This window comes from Sus scrofa, chromosome 5 (assembly GCF_000003025.6).
Source record: "Sus scrofa isolate TJ Tabasco breed Duroc chromosome 5, Sscrofa11.1, whole genome shotgun sequence".
In the NCBI taxonomy this organism is placed as follows: domain Eukaryota; kingdom Metazoa; phylum Chordata; class Mammalia; order Artiodactyla; family Suidae; genus Sus; species Sus scrofa.
The window spans coordinates 46,397,367-46,416,152 of record NC_010447.5 but is presented as its reverse complement, the minus strand read 5'-3'; the positions used below and the strand labels follow the sequence as shown (position 1 = coordinate 46,416,152).

General features: G+C 38.4%; 1 protein-coding gene across 10 annotated transcripts in view; it reads left to right on the top strand.

Annotated features, from left to right (window-relative positions):
* ARNTL2 (aryl hydrocarbon receptor nuclear translocator like 2) overlaps window positions 1-18,786 on the top strand; it is a 192,497-nt gene that overhangs the window by 66,217 nt on the left and 107,494 nt on the right. For 7 of the 10 annotated variants that reach the window (XR_002344063.1, XM_021092156.1, XM_021092155.1 and 4 more), the window contains 4 exons: window positions 4,569-4,648; window positions 5,966-6,058; window positions 12,089-12,206; window positions 13,306-13,449. Coding sequence is in view for 9 of the 10 variants with exons in the window: in XM_021092156.1 (XP_020947815.1) it covers window positions 4,569-4,648; window positions 5,966-6,058; window positions 12,089-12,206; window positions 13,306-13,449 (435 nt within the window). In the remaining variant the exon portion in view is untranslated. Of the gene's footprint in view, window positions 1-1,908; window positions 1,964-4,568; window positions 4,649-5,965; window positions 6,059-12,088; window positions 12,207-13,305; window positions 13,450-18,786 lie in introns of all 10 variants that reach the window. The other 3 variants (XM_021092157.1, XM_021092159.1, XM_021092153.1) reach the window with 3 other exon arrangements.

The following is an 18,786-nucleotide window of genomic DNA, read 5'->3' as shown; positions in this document are numbered from 1 at the left end:
CCCTGCTCTGGAGCAGATGCTTTCCAAGGGCCTCCATGGGTCTGAGTACCTGGGAACCAGTGGTGCATGCCTGGGTCCTGGAGGTAAACCTGGTTTCAAATCCTGGCTCCCTGCCTAAATTGCCGTGTGACAATTTAATCCTCAACCTCCACATCTATAAAACAGGGGTAATGCTTTGCCTCATAGTGTTGTTGCTGAGTAAAGGGTAATATGTATAAAGGGTGAGCATATTTTTTTTTTTTTGTCTTTTTAGGGCCACACCTGCGGCATATGGAGGTTCCTAGGCTAGGGATATAATTGGAGCTGTAGCCACCGGCCTACACCAGAACCACAGCAACACCAGATCCAAGCCGCATCTTTGACCTACACCACAGCTCACAGCAATGCCGGATGCTTAACCCACTGAGTGAGGCCAGGGATCGAACCCACAACCTCATGGTTCCTAGTCGGATTCTTTTCTGCTGCTCCACGATGGGAATTCCAGTATTTATTTTTTTATTCTTTTTAAAAATTGCAGTATAGTTGATTTACAATGTTTTGTTAGTTTCAGATTCTTTTCCATTATAGGTTGTTACAAGATACTGAATATCATTCCCAGTAGGTCCTTGGTGTTTATTTTTATTTTATTTTTTGTCTTTTTGTCTTTTGAGGGCCACATCCATGGCATGTGGAGGTTCCCAGGCTAGGGGTCGAATCAGAGCTGTAGCCGCTGGCCTACACCACAGTCACAGCAGCTTGGGATCTGAGCCATGTCTGCAACCTACACCACAGCTCATGGCAATGCCGGATCCTTAACCCACTGACCAAGGCCAGGAATAGAACCCATGTCCTCATGGATACTAGTCGGGTGTGTTAACCACTGAGTCATGATGGGAACTCCTATCTCTTTTATATATAGTAGTATATTCTATTAATCCCAAACTCCTAACTTATCCCTCCCCCTTTTTCCCCTTTGGTAACCATAAGTTTGTTTTCTCTATCTATGGGTCTATATCTGTTTTGTAAATAAGTTAATTTGTATCATTTTTTCCTTTTTTTAGTTATCGAGGTATGACATAATCATTTAATATTTTCGTACATTAAGAAATGATCAGTGTAAGTCTAATTACCACCTGCCACCATGCAAAGTTATTTTACTCTCTTGACCATCTTCCCTATGCTGTACATTTACATCCCCAGGACTTATTTATTTTGCAACTGGAAATCTGTACCACTTCATCACCACCTATTTCACTCATCCCCCGACCCTGTATCATTTTCCTCTATTGCACATATAAGTGAGCTCATATGATATTTGTCATAAGGCAAATATCCGAGAAAGAGCACAGAGTTTCTCAGTGATGGAGATGGTGGTCAGATATTGTCATTTTGATCATTATGATCATTATTATTGTCATATTGTCCTTTTTTTAATGATAGTATGAACGTCATAATAAAAGTAGGTGATCGTGTTTTCTTATTTGTTTTTGCTATCAGAATCTGAGAATCAGAGTTGTCACCACTCTTTGGCAGGTGTACACAATGGCACAGCATGCATTTTGTTAACCGACCACACTCTAGCTTCCTCTCCACACTGACTGCCTTTGTTTGCTCACTGGCATGTCCTCACTCACCTATTTAGTCTGGGCTTGTCCCTTCTGGCTGATTGACACTGACGGGGTTTCCTTGGCACACTTCTGCCAACCTTGCCTGAGGCCAGCCTGGAAGTGTCACTGCTTCACTCACATTGATTTATCACTGTACATGGCCTGGCACACAGAGTCTCCACCCTTCAGCCTTTTCTTAACTCCCTTCTATCAGACTACTGTGTAGTAGTAGTAGTAATAGTAGTGGTAATAATAATAATAATGTCATTTGGGGGGATTCTTTGAGGGAGATTCCAAAAGAGTCTTTTTTTGCTTATGCCAGGTTTTTTTAGGGGTGTTTCCGGTCTAAGAAGACTTTCCTGAATCATATCATGAAGGTATTCAATTTTCTGGTTTTGTTTATTCCCTACCACTTAGGTAATTGGTGAGTTTGGCCTCTATAAATCCATTGAAAGGCCAATTAGAGGCCAATTAGAGGTTAACACGTCTCAGAGTGTTACCTCATCTTTCTTTTTCTTTTTCTTTTTTTTTCTTTTTTAAAAATTTCAAGTGTTTTTATTTTTTTATTTCCCCAATACATTATTTTTTTTCTACTATACAGCGTGATGACTCAGTTACACATACACGTATACATTCTATTTTCTCACATTATCATGCTCCATCATAAGTAACTAGACGTAGTTCCCAGTGCTACATAGCAGGATCTCATGGCTAATCCATTCCAAAGGCAATAGTTTGCATCTATTAACCCCAAGCTCCCCATCCATCCCACTCCGCCCCCCCCCTCCCTTGGCAACCACAAGTGTATTCTCCAAGTCTATGATTTTCTTTTCTGTGGAAAGGTTCATTTGTACCATATATTAGATTCCAGATATATGATATCATATGGTATTTGTCTTTCTCTTTCTGACTTACTTCAGTCACTATGAGAGCCTCTAGTTCCACCCATGTTGCTGCAAATGGCATTATTTTGTTCTTTTTTATGGCTAAGTAGTATTCCATTGTTGTACATATACCACATTTTCCTAATCCAATCATCTATTGATGGACATTTGGGTTGTTTCCATGTCTTGGCTATTGTGAATAGTGCTGCAATGAACATGTGGGTGCATGCGTCTTTTTTAAGAAAAGTTTTTTTCTGGATATATGCCCAGGAGTGGTATTACTGGGCCGTATGATAGTTCTATGTATAGTTTTCTAAGGTACATCCATACTGTTCTCCATAGTGGTTGTACCAACTTACATTCCCACCAACAGTGCAGGAGGGTTCCCTTTTTATACACCCTTCCAGCATCTGTTGTTTGCAGACTTATTAATGATGGCCATTCTGACTGACATGAGGTGGTATCTCATGGTAGTTTTGATTTGCATTTCCAATAATCAGTGATGTTGAGCATTTTTTCATGTGCTTGTTGGCTATCTGTATATCTTCCTCAGAGAAGTGTCTATTCATGTCTTTTGCCCATTTTTCAATTGGGTTGTTGACTATTTTGCTGTTGAGTTGTATAAGTTGTTTGTATATTTTAGAGATTAAGTCGTATCATTTGAAAGTATTTTCTCCCATTCTGTAAGCTGTCTTTTTGTTTTCCTTTGCTGTGTAAAAGCTTGTCAGTTTGATTAGGTCCCATTGGTTTATTTTTGCTTTTATTTCTGTTGCTTTGGGAGACTGACCTGAGAAAACATTTGTAAGGTTGATGTCAGAGAATGTTTTGCCTATGTTCTCTTCCAGGAGTTTGATGGTGTCTTGTCTTATATTTAAGTCTTTCAGCCATTTTGAGTTTATTTTCATGCATGGTGTGAAGGTGTGTTCTAGTTTCACTGATTTGCATGCAGCTGTCCAGGTTTCCCAGCAATACTTCTTTTTCAAAAGCATCTTTACTTGTAGTCCCCAGAAGGATGGGATGGGGTTAGAGGGGGTTGGGAAGTATAAGGGAGGGAAATCTGATTTACTTTTGAATCACCCTTGCCTGGAGGTTATCTAGGGACCTCACACCTTGCCTTGGCAAACTGTCCCCTGCACCCACCTATGGCCATGAAAGGCATCCCTGTCAAGGTTGGATGCCCTCAAGATAAATGTTTTAGTTCTTTCCTTACTTCTCTCAGGTCAAACTTTTACCTAGCTTTGACCTGATAATTCCTTATCATTCTCCCAGCTCTTCTGGTTGTTTCATAGATTTTCCTTTTAATACAATAAGCTCTGTGCTAAGGGCTTAAAATAAATTATTTCATTTATACTTTTATATATTTTTGTATATTATCATAAGTCTCCATAAGATCTTTAAAAGGTCATATGGAAAATCTGAAGAATCCATAAAATTTGCTTAGAATTCCAGAATCTCCCTATTTGGGGTAATTCATATTATCAGTTTTAAGAACTAAGAAATTATAAAAATAACTGGAGTCTTCACAGATAGAACAGCCTAGTGGTTGCCAAGGGGGTGGGAGTGGTTGGGAAGGATGGATTGGGAGTTTGGGATTAGCAGATGCAAACTATTATATACAGAATGGACAAACAGCAAGGTCCCTATTGTATAGCACGGGGAACTATATTCAATATCTTGTAATAAACCATAATGGAAAGGAATATAAAAAAGAATACATAAACCTGAATGACTTTGCTGTATAGCAGAAATTAACACAACCTTGTGAATCAACTATACTTTAATACATTTTAAAATAACCAGTCTTGAATATTTTTGCATGTTATTATAAAGTAATAGATAATATATTGCATTTTACTACTTTTCAATATACTTATTTTGCACACATTTGAATGTAATGGAATAAGCAGTTACAATAATTTTATAATCTGAAAGCAGGAAATTTAAATCTAGTAATAACAAAGAAAGAGGATGATTGCAGAAGAGGTGTTAGAGTGCTAAAAGAGAAAATACTGTCATTGTCACCAGTAGCAGCAGCAGCATTGAGCATTTACCTCATTTCCATCTCTATTTTAAATAACTTTTGACTTCTTTACCTCAGGTATGGCAAATTCTTATATGGGAAATAATTGTAGACCTTCATTCATTCAGGATAATGAGCTCAGACACCTGATTCTTAAGGTAAGGAAAGAGATATGCTTGTCTAAGTCATATTTGTCCTTTCGTTTTTGTTTGAATGGGGGGAAGATTCTCTTCAGTTTGCTTGCTGTTATACACATACAGGACTCTGTATTACACTGAATTTCATTTAATACAAATTTAAGTTGTATAATAACCATGTCTTATTAGTTTGGGATAATGCATGTAGAAGTGGAGAACAGGCACTTGCCAAAGTAGACAGTAGAGCTTGACTCTTTTTTTTTTTTTTTTTTTTTTTTTTAATCTTTTTAGGGCCATACCTGCGGCGTATGGAATTTACCAGTTCCCAGGCTAGGGGTCGAAAATCAGAGCTGTAGCTGCCAGCCTACACCACTGCTATAGCAACACCAGATCGGAGGTGTGTCTGCAACCTACACCACAGCTCACGGCAACACCAGATCCTTAATCTATTGAGTGAGGCCAGGGATCAAACCCATGTCCTCATGGATACTAGTTGTATTTGTTACCGTTGAGCCACAACAGGAACTCCTAGTATACCTGCCCTTAAGGCTAAGCTCCTTACACTGACTGATGGACTCCCTCCCACACGAGAGGCTCTGTCCCCCACCATTACCTCCTCCTCCTTCAAAACCATCTACCTTGTACTGTATTACTTCAGGATCCTATTCTCTGCAAAGAGCCAGCCACTGCCTACTTAATGGGCTGTAAGTTGATGCTTCGACATTTCTGTCCTCATCATTTTGTATGCGTGGGTTTCAGAGTCACTGGTCTAGAGGTTTATTTGACTTGGAAAATGTGACTGTATCATTGGCTTATGCTGCCCCGGGAGGTAACATGTATCTTGATCTTGTGCTGTAACTACTAGGCTTTACACCATATGTGATTAAATAGAAAGATTTTTGATATACATTTGTCTACTTTTCTTTTACTTTTTAAAAAAGCCCACTTTTTATTTGAACAGCTGCTTTCAAATATAATATTCCTGATACTCTCTTCATCCAAATCTGCACAGACCTTCCATTTCATCACATCCATTGACAACTACTATTGATGTGTTTTGACATTTAACAGAGTTTCTGTACAAGTATAGGTAATTTTTACATTATGAAATATCTCAACAATTCCATGCCTGAACTTCCCATGTGAGAAACATTAATTTAGACTGGGGAGTTGATTTGATGTTACCAATCTTTTTACCTATTGAGAACATAATTTTACTAGCTCTTATGACCACTCTATTAGTGTTATTGCTACAATAATTTCCTCCAAATCTGAATGTGTGCATAATAAGAGACAGAGGATCTTTTTAAATATTCACTTTGTATTTTTAAATCCTAGACTGCAGAAGGCTTCCTATTTGTTGTTGGATGTGAAAGAGGAAAAATCATCTTCATTTCTAAATCAGTCTCCAAAATACTTAACTATGATCAGGTATCCAAAACTGAGGATTTTTTCCTACTATGTTTTTTTATAAAAATACATATCTGCAAGCTCTTTTTCTGAATTCTTTCCTCCAATTAGACTGTGGGATTAGGTTCTGCTAAGTTAGAACTCCAAGAGACATGGGAAGATGTGTGAAGAGTTACTGACAGGAGTGTTTACTTCCTGCAGCAGGTTATTTCATTTTCGTGAACCTCAGCTTCTGCCTGTGTAAAATGGAAATTATGATTATACCTGTCTCCCAGGATGTAAGCACTAAATAAGCCATCATATTTGAATATCTGAAAAATATTAGTCACCATTCTGTGTTTCCTCCAAGAGACAGTGTTATTATTTATTAAGTTATATGGACTATAAAACAGCTTTTGATCTAGGCTCTGGCAACAGACTCTGGAATACATCTTCTATTTAACCAGCAGTGTGATTGATTTGCCTCCTCATTACGGAACACCATTTAACTTAAACTAGTTACTCAGAAACTATAGCCCTAAAACCAACAGAATGAATAAGCTAGCACCTCTGGTCTCCTTTAAAATAGAAATAAAATAATTAAAGTATGATAAATATATAAATTATATAATAATTACTATAAAACCAAGATAGCTCACAGCTTTAATCTTAAATAATTCCTGTTAATCTCAGCCTATATTCCCCCCAAAACTTGAAAATTTGGAGGGACAGAAGACATTCATAGATAATGAGTTAAATAACAGAAAAAGATGTTATGAGCCTACCTACAGAAGGAATGAAAACCAAATGAATCATGCAGCTGGTTATAGCTGGGGACATGAAAGCAGGGCAAGACTTGATTATTCTATCTTCTAATCTGAGATAGAGAACATTACCCACATACACACATACACACCAAGAAACTTGACAGTTCAAGGTAACTATTAAGTTCCAAATTAGTGACATGGAGTCCAGACCCACTGGACACTGACTTTGCATTTCAGAGACTATTCAAGAGACTCAGTGACTGCTCAGGAGTTCTTTGAGACCTCCTCATAGTACAGTCTTGTCCTCAGGTTTTCGGATTCAGAAAAGTGATTTGCTCTAAAGCAGAATTCTGGGCATAGACTTTTATTAGCCAGTCACACAATAGACTGATGTATAAATCAGACTGCTAGGGTTTTTTTTGTTTCTTTTTTAGTCTGAGATATCTAACAGCCAAGCACTTGATGCTACTTGGACCAGCTTGTCCATTTGTTCTACCTACTATAAGAATGTATATTTGAGTAAGAATGGAGTTTAGAAGAGAGGTGATCACTGTGGGTTAGGAAGGTTTCACATGTTAAGTAGAATGCCTGCTAGGCTTTATGATGAGCAGAGAAGGGGAGGAAGACATATTGGGAGATGGAATCTTGGAATTTAGGGAGTAAAAGACCAGTGGCTGGATTGGCTAAGGAATCGAGTTTATAGAGAAGGGGTAATGAAATCCAGGTGATAAGACCATGCAAGCTAAGCAAAGTCATGGGCAAAGGAAGGCTCTGCATTTGGGAAGGAGTGGAATGCCAAGTGGGAGGTGGCCCAGGTTTGATTTTTTTTTTTTTCCCACTGTACAGCAAGGGGGTCAGGTTATCCTTACATGTACACATTACAATTACATTTTCCCCCCACCGTTTCTTCTGTTGCAACATGAGTATCTAGACAAAGTTCTCAATGCTATTCAGCAGGATCTCCTTGTAAATCTAGTCTAAGTTGTGTCTGATAAGCCCAAGCTCCCGATCCCTCCCACTCCCTCCCCCTCCCCCTCCCATCAGGCAGCCACAAGTCTTTTCTCCAAGTCCATGATTTTCTTTTCTGAGGAGATGTTCATTTGTGCTGGATATTAGATTCCAGTTATAAGTGATATCATATGTATTTGTCTATGTCTTTCTGGCTCATTTCACTCAGTATGAGAGTCTCTAGTTCCATCCATGTTGCTGCAAATGGCATTATGTCATTCTTTTTTATGGCTGAGTAGTATTCCATTGTGTATATATACCACCTCTTCCGAATCCAATCATCTGTCGATGGACATTTGGGTTGTTTCCATGTCCTGGCTATTGTGAATAGTGCTGCAATGAACATGCAGGTGCATGTGTCTCTTTTAAGTAGAGTTTTGTCCAGATAGATGCCCAAGAGTGGGATTGCGGGGTCATATGGAAGTTCTATGTATAGATTTCTAAGGTATCTCCAAACTGTTCTCCATAGTGGCTGTACCAGTTTCCATTCCCACCGACAGTGCAGGAGGGTTCCCTTTTCTCCACAGCCCCTCCAGCACTTGTTATTTGTGGATTTATTAATGATGGCCATTCTGACTGGTGTGAGGTGATATCTCATGGCCAGGTTTGATTTTGAATGAATAGTGTGGTGAACTTCTATTCTACATGGTATTGGAAGTCCTAGCCACAGCAATCAGATAAGAAAAGGAAATATAAGGTATCCAAATTGGAAGGGAAGAGGCAAAATTGTCCTTATATGCAGATGACATGATACTATATATAGAAAACACCAAAGACTCTATATAAAAACTATTTAAACTAATAAATGAATTCAGCAATGTAGCAGGATAAAAGATTAATGTACAGAATCTATTTCATTTCTTTACACTAATAATGAAGTATCAGAAGATAAAGTAAAACAAACAAAAAATGTTTTAAAATCACATTTAGGAGTTCCTGTCATGGTGCAGAGGAAATGAGTCCGACTAGGAACCATGAGGTTGTGGGTTCAATCCCTGGCCTCGCTCAGTGGGTTAAGGATCCAGCATTGCCATGAGCTGTGGTGTAGGTTGCAGATGTGGCTCGGATCCCTAGTTGCTGTGGCTGTGGCATAGGCCCGCAGCAACAGCTCTGATTGGACCCCTAGCCTGGGAACCTCCACATGCTGCATGTGCGGCCCAAAAAAAAAAAAGACAAAAAAAAATCACATTTAAAAAATAAAATATTTAGGAATGAACCTGACCAAAGAGATGAAAAACATATCCTAAGAACTATAAGACATTGATAAGGAAAGCTGAAGATGATTCAAAGAGATGGAAGGATATCCCAGGCTCTTGGATTGGAAGAATTTCTGTTGTTAAAATGGCCATACTGGAGTTCCCACTGTGGCTTAGTCTGGATAGTGACTAGTGTCTATGAGGTTGTGGGTTTGATCCCTGGTCTAGCTCAGTGTGTTAAGAATCTGGGATTTCAGCAAGCTGTGGTGTAGGTCACAGAGGTGGCTTGGACCTGGTGTTGCTGTGGCTGTGGCATAGGCTAGCAGCTGTAGCTCCAATTCAAGCCCCTACCCTGGGAAACTCCATATGCCAAAGGTGTGTTCCTAAAAAGAAAAAAAAAAATAGCCATGGTACCCAAAGAAATCAACAGATATAATGCAATCCCCATCAAATTAGCCATGACATTTTTCACAGAACTAGAACCAAAAAATCCTAAAATTTATAAGGAACCATAAAAGACCCAGAATTGCCAAAGCAATCCTGAGGAAAAAGAACAAAGCTGGAGGCATAAGCCTTCCAGACTGCAGACAATACTACAAACCTACATTTATCAAAACATTATGGTATTGGCACAGAAACAGAAATATGGATCAATGGAACAAAATAGAGAGCCCAGGAATAAACCCACACACCTATGGTAATTAATCTTTAACAAAGGAGGCAGATTATACAGTGGAGAAAACACAATCTCTTTAGCAAATGGTGTTAGGAAAGCTGGACAGCTGCATGTAAATCAGTGAAGTTAGAACTTTGCGCTATACACAAAAATGAGCAAAATGGCCTAAAGACTTAAATTTAAGACATGACACCATAAAACTCCGAGTAGAGAACATAGAGAAAACATTCTTCAACATAAAGTGTACCAATGTTTTCCTAGGTCAGTCTCCCAAGGCAATAGAAATAAAAGCAAAAATAAATGAATAGGACGTAATCAAACTTATCAGCTTTGCATAGCAAAGGAAATCATAAACAAACAAAAAGACAACCTATTGGACTTGGAGAATATGTTTGCAAATGTTATGCAAGGGCTTAATATCTAAAATATTCAAATAGTTCATACAACTCAACAACAAAACAACAAACAACCCAATTGAAAAATGGGCAGAAGACCTGAATAGACATTTCTCCAAAGAAGACATACAGATGACCAACAGGCACATGAAAAGATGCTCAACATAACTAATTATCAGAGAAATGCAAATCAAAACTACTATAAGGGGAGTTCCCACTGTGGTGCAATGGAATCAGCAATGCAGGTTCAATCCCTAGCAGCTGGCATTGCTGCAGCTGTGGCATAGGTTGCACCTGTGGCTCAGATCTGATTTCCTGGCCCAGGAACTCCACATGCTGCAGGGCAGCCAAATAAGAAAGATAAGGAAAAGAAAAACTACAGGAGTTCTCATCATGGCACAGCAGAAACAAATCTGACTAGGAACCATGAGGTTGCAGGTTTGATCCCTGGCCTTGCTCAGTGGGTTAAGGATTTGGTGTTGCCATGAGCTGTGGTGTAGGTTGCAGATGTGGCTCGGACCCTGTGTTGCTGTGGCTGTGGCATAGGCCAGCAGCTGTAGCTTCAATCAGACCCCTAGCCTGGAAACCTCCATATGCCATGGGTGCAGCCCTAAAAAGCAAAAAAAGAAAAAGCAAAACTACAATAAATTTCCACCTCACACTGGTCAGAATGGTTATCATTAAAAAGTCTACCAATAACAAATGCTGGAGAGGGTGTGGCGAAAAAGGAACCCTCCATACACTGTTGGTGGGAATGCAAATTGGTGTAGTCAGTGTGGAGAACAGTATGGAGGTTCCTTAAAAAAACTAAAACTGCAACTGCCATATCATCCAGCAATCCCACTTCTGGACATATATCCAGAGAAAACTCTAATGCAAAAAGAAACATGCCCCTCAGTTTCATAGCAGGACTATTTACAAAAGCCAAGACGTGAAAGCAACCTAAATTTATCAACAGATAAATGGATAAAGAAGATGTGGTATTTATACAGGAGTTTTCTTGTGGGGCAGCAGGTTAAGGATCCATATTGTCACTGCAGTGGCTTGGGTCATTGCTGTGGCTCAGGTTTGATCCCTGTCCCAGGAACATCTGCATTCTGTGGACGTGGCCAAAAAGAAAAAAAGAAGAAAAAGAAGATGTGTATACATACACAATGGACTATTACTCAGCCATAAAAAGAACTAATGCCATTTACCAGCAACATCGATGAAACTAGAGATTATCATACTAACTGAAGTCAGAAAAAGACAAATACCACATGATATCACTTATATGTGAAATTTGAAATATGACACAAATGAACTTATTTACAAAACAGAAATAGACTCACAGACATAGAAAACAAACTTATAGTTACCAAAGGGGAAAGGGGTCGCGGAAGGATAAATTAGGAGTTTGGGATTAGCACGTGCAAACTACCACATATAAAATAGATAAACAAGGTCCAACTCTATAGCACAAGGAACCATATTCAATATTCTATAATAAACAATAATGTAAAAGAATATAAAAAAGAATATACACAGCTGAATCACTTTGCTGTACACCAGCAACTAATATAACATTGTATATCAACTATACTTCAATCAAAAAATAAATAAATCCTGACCAAAAAACAAATGCTAATACCGTGTGATTTTTTTTGTAAACAGTATGGTAAATGGTAAATTGCTGAGTCATACCATAAAATCACAGGTATTCTGTGACTTCTATATTATGCTATACTATAATCTCTTCATTTTTACAATTGGTAAAGTTTAAAGTAAATCATAATATGACTTAGAAGTAACATGTGAACTGAAGGATGTTAATAGAATTAGGTACGTGTATGTGGTTTGTATGAATCTGATTATGGGTCTGTGTGAATCACTCTGCTTTTAACACTGACTAAGCTAACATCACCCAGTGTAGCAGATATATCTGAGCTTAAGAAAAAGCAACTTTAACAAAAGGAAAAGTATATGTCTGCATGAGGAGATGTACAAATATCATGATACTGATTTTAAATGAACGTCTACCTTATAAACAGGCTAGTTTGACCGGACAAAGCTTATTTGACTTCTTACATCCAAAAGATGTTGCCAAAGTAAAAGAACAACTTTCCTCCTCTGATATTTCACCAAGAGAGAAGTTAATGGATGCTAAAAGTAAGTACTCATTTCCGCATTCTTACCATTTCATGTAAATATAGTTTTTACTTAAAAGTGTAGATATATGGTGTTTTAAAAAGTTAGCTAATTATGGTTTTGATAAGAGGAGAATAATTTAGTAAATTTGATAATAAACAACCTCAGTTTAAAAAAAACAATATATGGGGAAATCATGTTATTTGTACACACATAAGAGAACCAATATTCATATGAAGATGCTTTGGGGAAAATAGAAGAAGTAGTCTATTTTTCATATGCTAATAAAATCTTTATAGGACAGTATAATTTGAGATTAAAAATTGCTGGTTTTTTGTTATTTAGCTGTATGCTGAGGGATAAGTATTCTTTCTCTCTCTCTCTCTTTTTTTTTTTTTTTTTTTTTTTTTTTTTTTTTGCCTGTTTAAGGCCAAACCCACAGCATGTGGAAGTTCCCAGGCTAGGAACTGAATCAAAGTTGCAGCTGCAGCCACAGCCACAGCCACGCCAGATACGAGCCACATCTGAGACCTACACTGCAGCTTGAAGCAATGCTGGATGCTTAATACCCTGAGCAAGGCCAGGGATCAAACCCACATCCTCATGGATTCTAGTTGGGTTCTTAACCTTCCAAGCCACAACAGGAACTCCTATTCTCTTTCTTAAATGTGTGAAGTCTACTCCATATGAATAACTTAATCTTTATTATTGTGCTTGGGATGTATTCATATTCTTTATCTTCTCCAAAAGTACTTATCTTCTCTGAAAATGCTTATTACCAAATAATTATTTATAATATAAATAATAATAATGCATTATGCCATTGTTTACAATTTTAGTTCAGATTTTTTCATTTAATTTTTATTTCATTTATATTATTTTTATAATCAGCACTCTGGGGAAAAATAGAAAGATAAATTGCAAGTGATTATAAGTTATCAGAATGTGATTGCTTGACAAATACTTTTTTTTGGTATGTTTTACTTTGGGGCTTACTATAGAATTATGTCAATAACTATTTCTTGTGCAATAGATGACCAGAAAATGTTAGGATATAATTTCAAAATCTTTTGAAAATCTTATTTTCATCTTACTCTCTTGCCTCCTTGCACTCTGAAAGCTGGTTTGCAAGTACACAGTAATTTCCACACTGAAAGGAGTCGTGTGTATTCTGGCTCAAGACGGTCCTTTTTCTGTCGAATGAAGAGTTGTAAAATTTCCGTCAAAGAAGAGCATGAATGCTTATCCAACTCAAAGAAGAAAGGTATAGTCCTTTTGAAATTTCAAGTGATTCGAGGCATGGTTATAAAATGGATGTCCTAAATATTTTCTATACAAAAAAATAGGCTGTATGGTTAAGGCAAATAATTGAGGCCAAAAGCATTTAAATAATTCTCTTTCTGGTGAATAAATGCTGTGTTGAGTAGATCCAACTGTAAGTGAGTCACCTAATCTACACAGAGTCCATATGAGAGAAAAACATGGCAGCCAACACAACTACCTTAACGTGGCCAGAGACCTCTGTGATTTTTGATGCAAGTTATAAATTGAGTAGAGCCTAACAAGATCAAGCTTTGTAAGTGTTTTAAAGATTATTAGATTGGAGTTCCTCTCATGGTGCAGCAGAAACAAATATGACTAGGAAGCATGAGACTGCAGTTTCAATCCCTGGCCTCACTCAGTGGGTTAAGGATCCATCGTTGCCGTGAGCTGTGGTGTAGGCTGCAGATGCGCCTTGGATCCTGTGTTGCTGTGGCTGTGTTGTAGGCCAGCAGCTGCCGCTCTGATGGACCCCTAGCCTGGGAACCTCCATATGCTGCAGGTGCAGCCCTAAAAAAAAAAAAAAAAAAAAAAAAAAAAAGATTATTGGATTAATTTATCTTTCCTTCTGGGAAGAGAAGCGTTTCCAATGGACTTATTTAATACATATATTTTAGTCATCTCTTTGTCTTGGTGCATGGTTAGTGTCCAGTAGAACCATTTTACTTCTGTAAGATTTGATCTCACCCTCTGCCCCCTGGTCTAGCATCTTACACCTTGCTTCTAAACCTTGCAGACTAAAGGTTTGATTCTCAATCTTTCGATTCTTTTGGTGAATCACTGTTTTAAACTCTTCTCTCAAGTATGGGATTCCCTGGGAGCACATGAGGAGGAGCAAGGAAGAGTAGAGGAAGAAAAGATGCACTGGGCAGCAGTGTCCAGGACTGGTGCTGAAGTTCTGTGGGTGGAGAGTCCTGCCCCTCTTGCATTTTCCCACAGCTTCTATCACAACCTTGTTTCTAACAAGATTTACTATATATTGGCTATGCTTATTTAAAAGTGATAGAAATAAGCTGAGATTGTTGCCTGATAGTCTCTAATTAAATAGATTTTGGTCAGTTGACGATTATTCACTGAGTGCCTACTGTGTGCCAGGCACTGTACCAAATGCAAAGGATACACTGAAAACAGACAAGTCATGGCTCTAGTGAACTTCCTATTATGGGCTCAGGAGGAAGCCAATTAACCTGTAAATTAATGTGATGCAATGCAGTGAGGCCAATAAAATGGGATAATGAGGACAGGAACTAGGATGAAGGAGTTACTTTACTCAGAGAAAGTCTCTCTTAGGGGAAATTTGATCTGAGACTGGAATGATGAGAAGGAGCCAGCTATGCAGAAATCTATGGGAAGAAATTCCCAACAGATAAATATTGAGAATTAGAGGTAGGAAAAACTTGGTATTTGGGGCTATCTCAACAAAGATCAGTATGACTGGATCTTAGATGCAGAAGATAGTGTTAGGAAGGGCGGCAGCTGGGGCCAGATCTATGGGCCCACAGGGGTGAGGGGCAATGGTTTGCTGGAACATTTTTAATAGGCAGCTCTCCAAGTAGAGTTTTGATGTGGATGTTGTTGATATTTTCCTTTACATTAATAAGTAAAAGTTTAGTTTACAGAACTAAAAATAGAATTACCATATGACCCAGCAATACCACTCTTGGGCATATATCTGGAGAAAATTATTATTCAAAAAGATACATACACCCCCTATGTTCATAGCAGCACTATTTATAATAGCTAGGTCATGGAAGCAAAGTAAATATTCATCAGCAGAGGACTGAGTAAAGAAGGTGTGTGTGTGTGTGTGTGTGTGTATGGAATATTATTCAGCCATAAAAAGGAATGAAATAATGCCATTTGCAGTAAGATGGATGGAATTAGAGATTATCATATTAAGTGAAGTAAACCAGACAAAGACAAATATTATGTGATATCATTTGTATGTGGACTATGAATAAAATAATACAAATAAACCTATGTACTAACAGAAATAGACCCACAGGCATAGAACACAAACTTATGGTTACCAAAGGAGAAGTGTGTGGGGGGAGGGGTAAATTTGGAGTTTGGGATTAACCTATACACACTACTGTATATAAAATAGTAACCAGGAACAGAAGGACTGGAGTTCAACTTCTCTTCTAAAAACAACAAAATCACAACCAAATACTGAGCAATCTTAACCAAATGGACTGGAAACTTTCAAAAAGATATCCTACTCCAGAAGACAAAGAGGAGGCCACATCAAGAGGTAGGAGGAGCAATTATGTGATATAAGTAAGCTCATACCTCCTGGGTGGGAAGCCCCATGGACTGGAAAGTAATTGTATCACAGAGACTCACCTACAGGATGGAAAGTTCTGAGCTCCATATCAAGTCTCTGTGCCTGGGGATCTGGCACTGGGAGAAAGAGTCCCTGGAGCATCTAGCATTGAAGACCAGTGGGGATTGTAGTGCAGGAGCTCCACAGGACTGGGGGGAATGGAGATCCCATCCTTGAAAGGCACATGCAGACTTTCACATGCACTGGGTCCCAGGGCAAAGCAAAGTTTCCATTGGAATCTGGGTCAGAACTGACTGCAGTTCTTGGGGGATCTCTTGGTAAAACAGGGGGTGACTGTGGCTTGTTGTGGGGGAAAGGCATTGAAAGCAAAGTTCTTGGGAATATTTACCAGTGTACATTTCTCTGGAGGTGGCCATTTTGGGAAAATGTGGCCCCACCCATCAGCCCTGAGAAGCCCCAGGCCAAACAATCCAGGTGGGATCACAGCCCCACCCATCAGTAATCAGCTGCCTGAAGCACACCCCCACCACACATAGCCACCTCTAATCTCAACCAGAGACAAAGACCCACCCACCAGAGGGAAAAGAATCAGCTCCACCTACTAGCGGGCAGGCACCAGTCCCTCCCATCAAGAAGCCTACAGCAAACCCCTGCACCAACTTCAGCCACAAGGGGGGCAGACACCAGAAGTAGGGGAGGCTACAACTCTATTATCTGTAAAAAGGTCACCATGCCAAAAACCTATACAAATGAAAAGATAGGGAACTATAACTCAGATGAGGGAGAAAGAAAAAAAAACCAGAAAAACAGCTAAGTGATCAGGAGATTCTCAGCCTTGAGGAAAAAGACTTGAGACTGTTGATGCTGAAAATGATGCAAGACATTGGAAATAAACTGGAGGCAAAGATGGATAATTTACAGGAAACACTGAGCAAAGAGATACAAGATATGAAACTTAAGCAAAGAGATGCAAAATACAGTAACTGAAATAAAAAATTCATTAGAAGCAACCAACAGAAGAATACAGGAAGCAGAATGAATAAGCGAGGTGGAGAACTAGTGGAAATCACTGATGCAGAACAGAAAAGAGAAAAATGATTGAAAAGAAATGAAGAGAGTCTCAGAATTCTGGGACAATGTTAAATGTACCAACATCCATATTATAGGGGTGCCAAAAGGAGAAGAGAGAGAGAAAGGGACAGAAAAGAATATTTCAAGAGATAATAGCTGAAAACTTCCCTAACATGGGAAAGGAACCACTCACTCAAATCCAGGAAGCACAACAAGTACCATGTAAAATAGACCCAAGGAGGAATATCCCAAGACACATATTAAACAAACTGACCAAAATTAAAGACAAAGAGAAATATTGAAAGCAGCTGGGAAAAGAAACAAATGACATGCAAGGGAACCCCAATAAAGTTATTGGCAGATTTTTCAGCAGAAACTCTGCAGATTGGAAGAGAGTGGCACAATATACTTAACGTGATGAAAGGAAAAAACCTCCAACCAAGATTACTTTACCCAGCAAGGCTCTCATTCAGATTTGAAGGAGAAATCAAAAGCTTCACAGATAAGCAAAAGCTAAGAGAATTCAGAAACAATAAACCAGCTTTACAACAAATACTAAAGGAACTTCTCTAGGCAGAAAAGGAAAAGACACAACCAGAAACAAAATGCCACAAATGGCAGTGCTCACCAGTAAAGTTATATATACAGTAACGATACAAAATCATCCACACACAATTATGCCACCCAAATCAGAAATTGTGAGAAGAGGAGGGTACAAATGCAGGACAATGAAGACGAATGTCCAATTAAGAAACCAACAAATTAAAACAATCTCCTATATATATACAGAGAGAGAGAGAGAGAGAGAGAGAGAGAGAGAGAGAGAGAGAGTCTCATATCGAAATTACAGAGTAACTGCAAAACAAAAATCTGCAATTGATACACAAACAAATAAGAAAAATCAACTCAAATACAATACTAAAGATAGTCATCAAACCACAAGAGGAAAGAACAAGAGAAGGGAAGAAAAAAGAGTAACAAAAACAAATCCAAAGCAACTAATAACATGGCAAAAAGAACGTACATATTAATAAGTATCTTAAATGTTAATGGACTAAATGCTCCAATCAAAAGACATAGACTGGCTGAATGCATACAAAAACAAGACCCATATATAGGCTGTCTTCAAGAGACCCACTTCACTTCTAGGGACACATACAAATTGAAAGTGAGAGGATGGAAGAAAATACTCCATGCAAACGGGAATCAAAAGAAAGCTGGAGTAGCAATACTCATATCAGACAAAATAGACTTTTAATGAAGAATATTTTAAAGGACAAGGAAGGTCACTACCTAATGATCAAAGGATCAATCCAAGAAGAAGATATAACAATTGTAAATATCTATGCACCCAACATAGGTTCACCACACTATATAAGGCAACTGCTAACAACCTTAAAAGGACAAATCTACAATAACACGATCATAGTGGGGGACTTTAACACCCCACTTACAGCAAGGGGCAGATCATCCAGATAGAAAATCAATAAGGAAACACAGGCCCTGAATGATGCATTAAACCAGATGGACTTAACAGATATTTATAGGACATTCCATCCAAAAGCAACAGAATACATATTCTTCTCAAGTGCACATGGAACATTCTCTAAGATTGATTACATCCTAGGCTACAAATCAAGCCTCGGTAACTTTAAGAAAATCGAAATCATATCAAGCATCTTTTCTGACCACAGTGCTATACGACTGGAAATCAACAACAAGAAAAAATCTGCAAAAAACACAAACACGTGGAGACTAAACATCGTGCTAGTAAACACTGAAGAAATCAAAGAGGAAATAAAAAAAATACCAAGAAACAAATGACAGCAAAGAAATGACACTCCAAAATCTATGGGATGCAGAAAAAGCAGTTCTAAGAGGAAAGTTTATAGCAATACAAGCCCACCTCAAGAAACAAGAAAA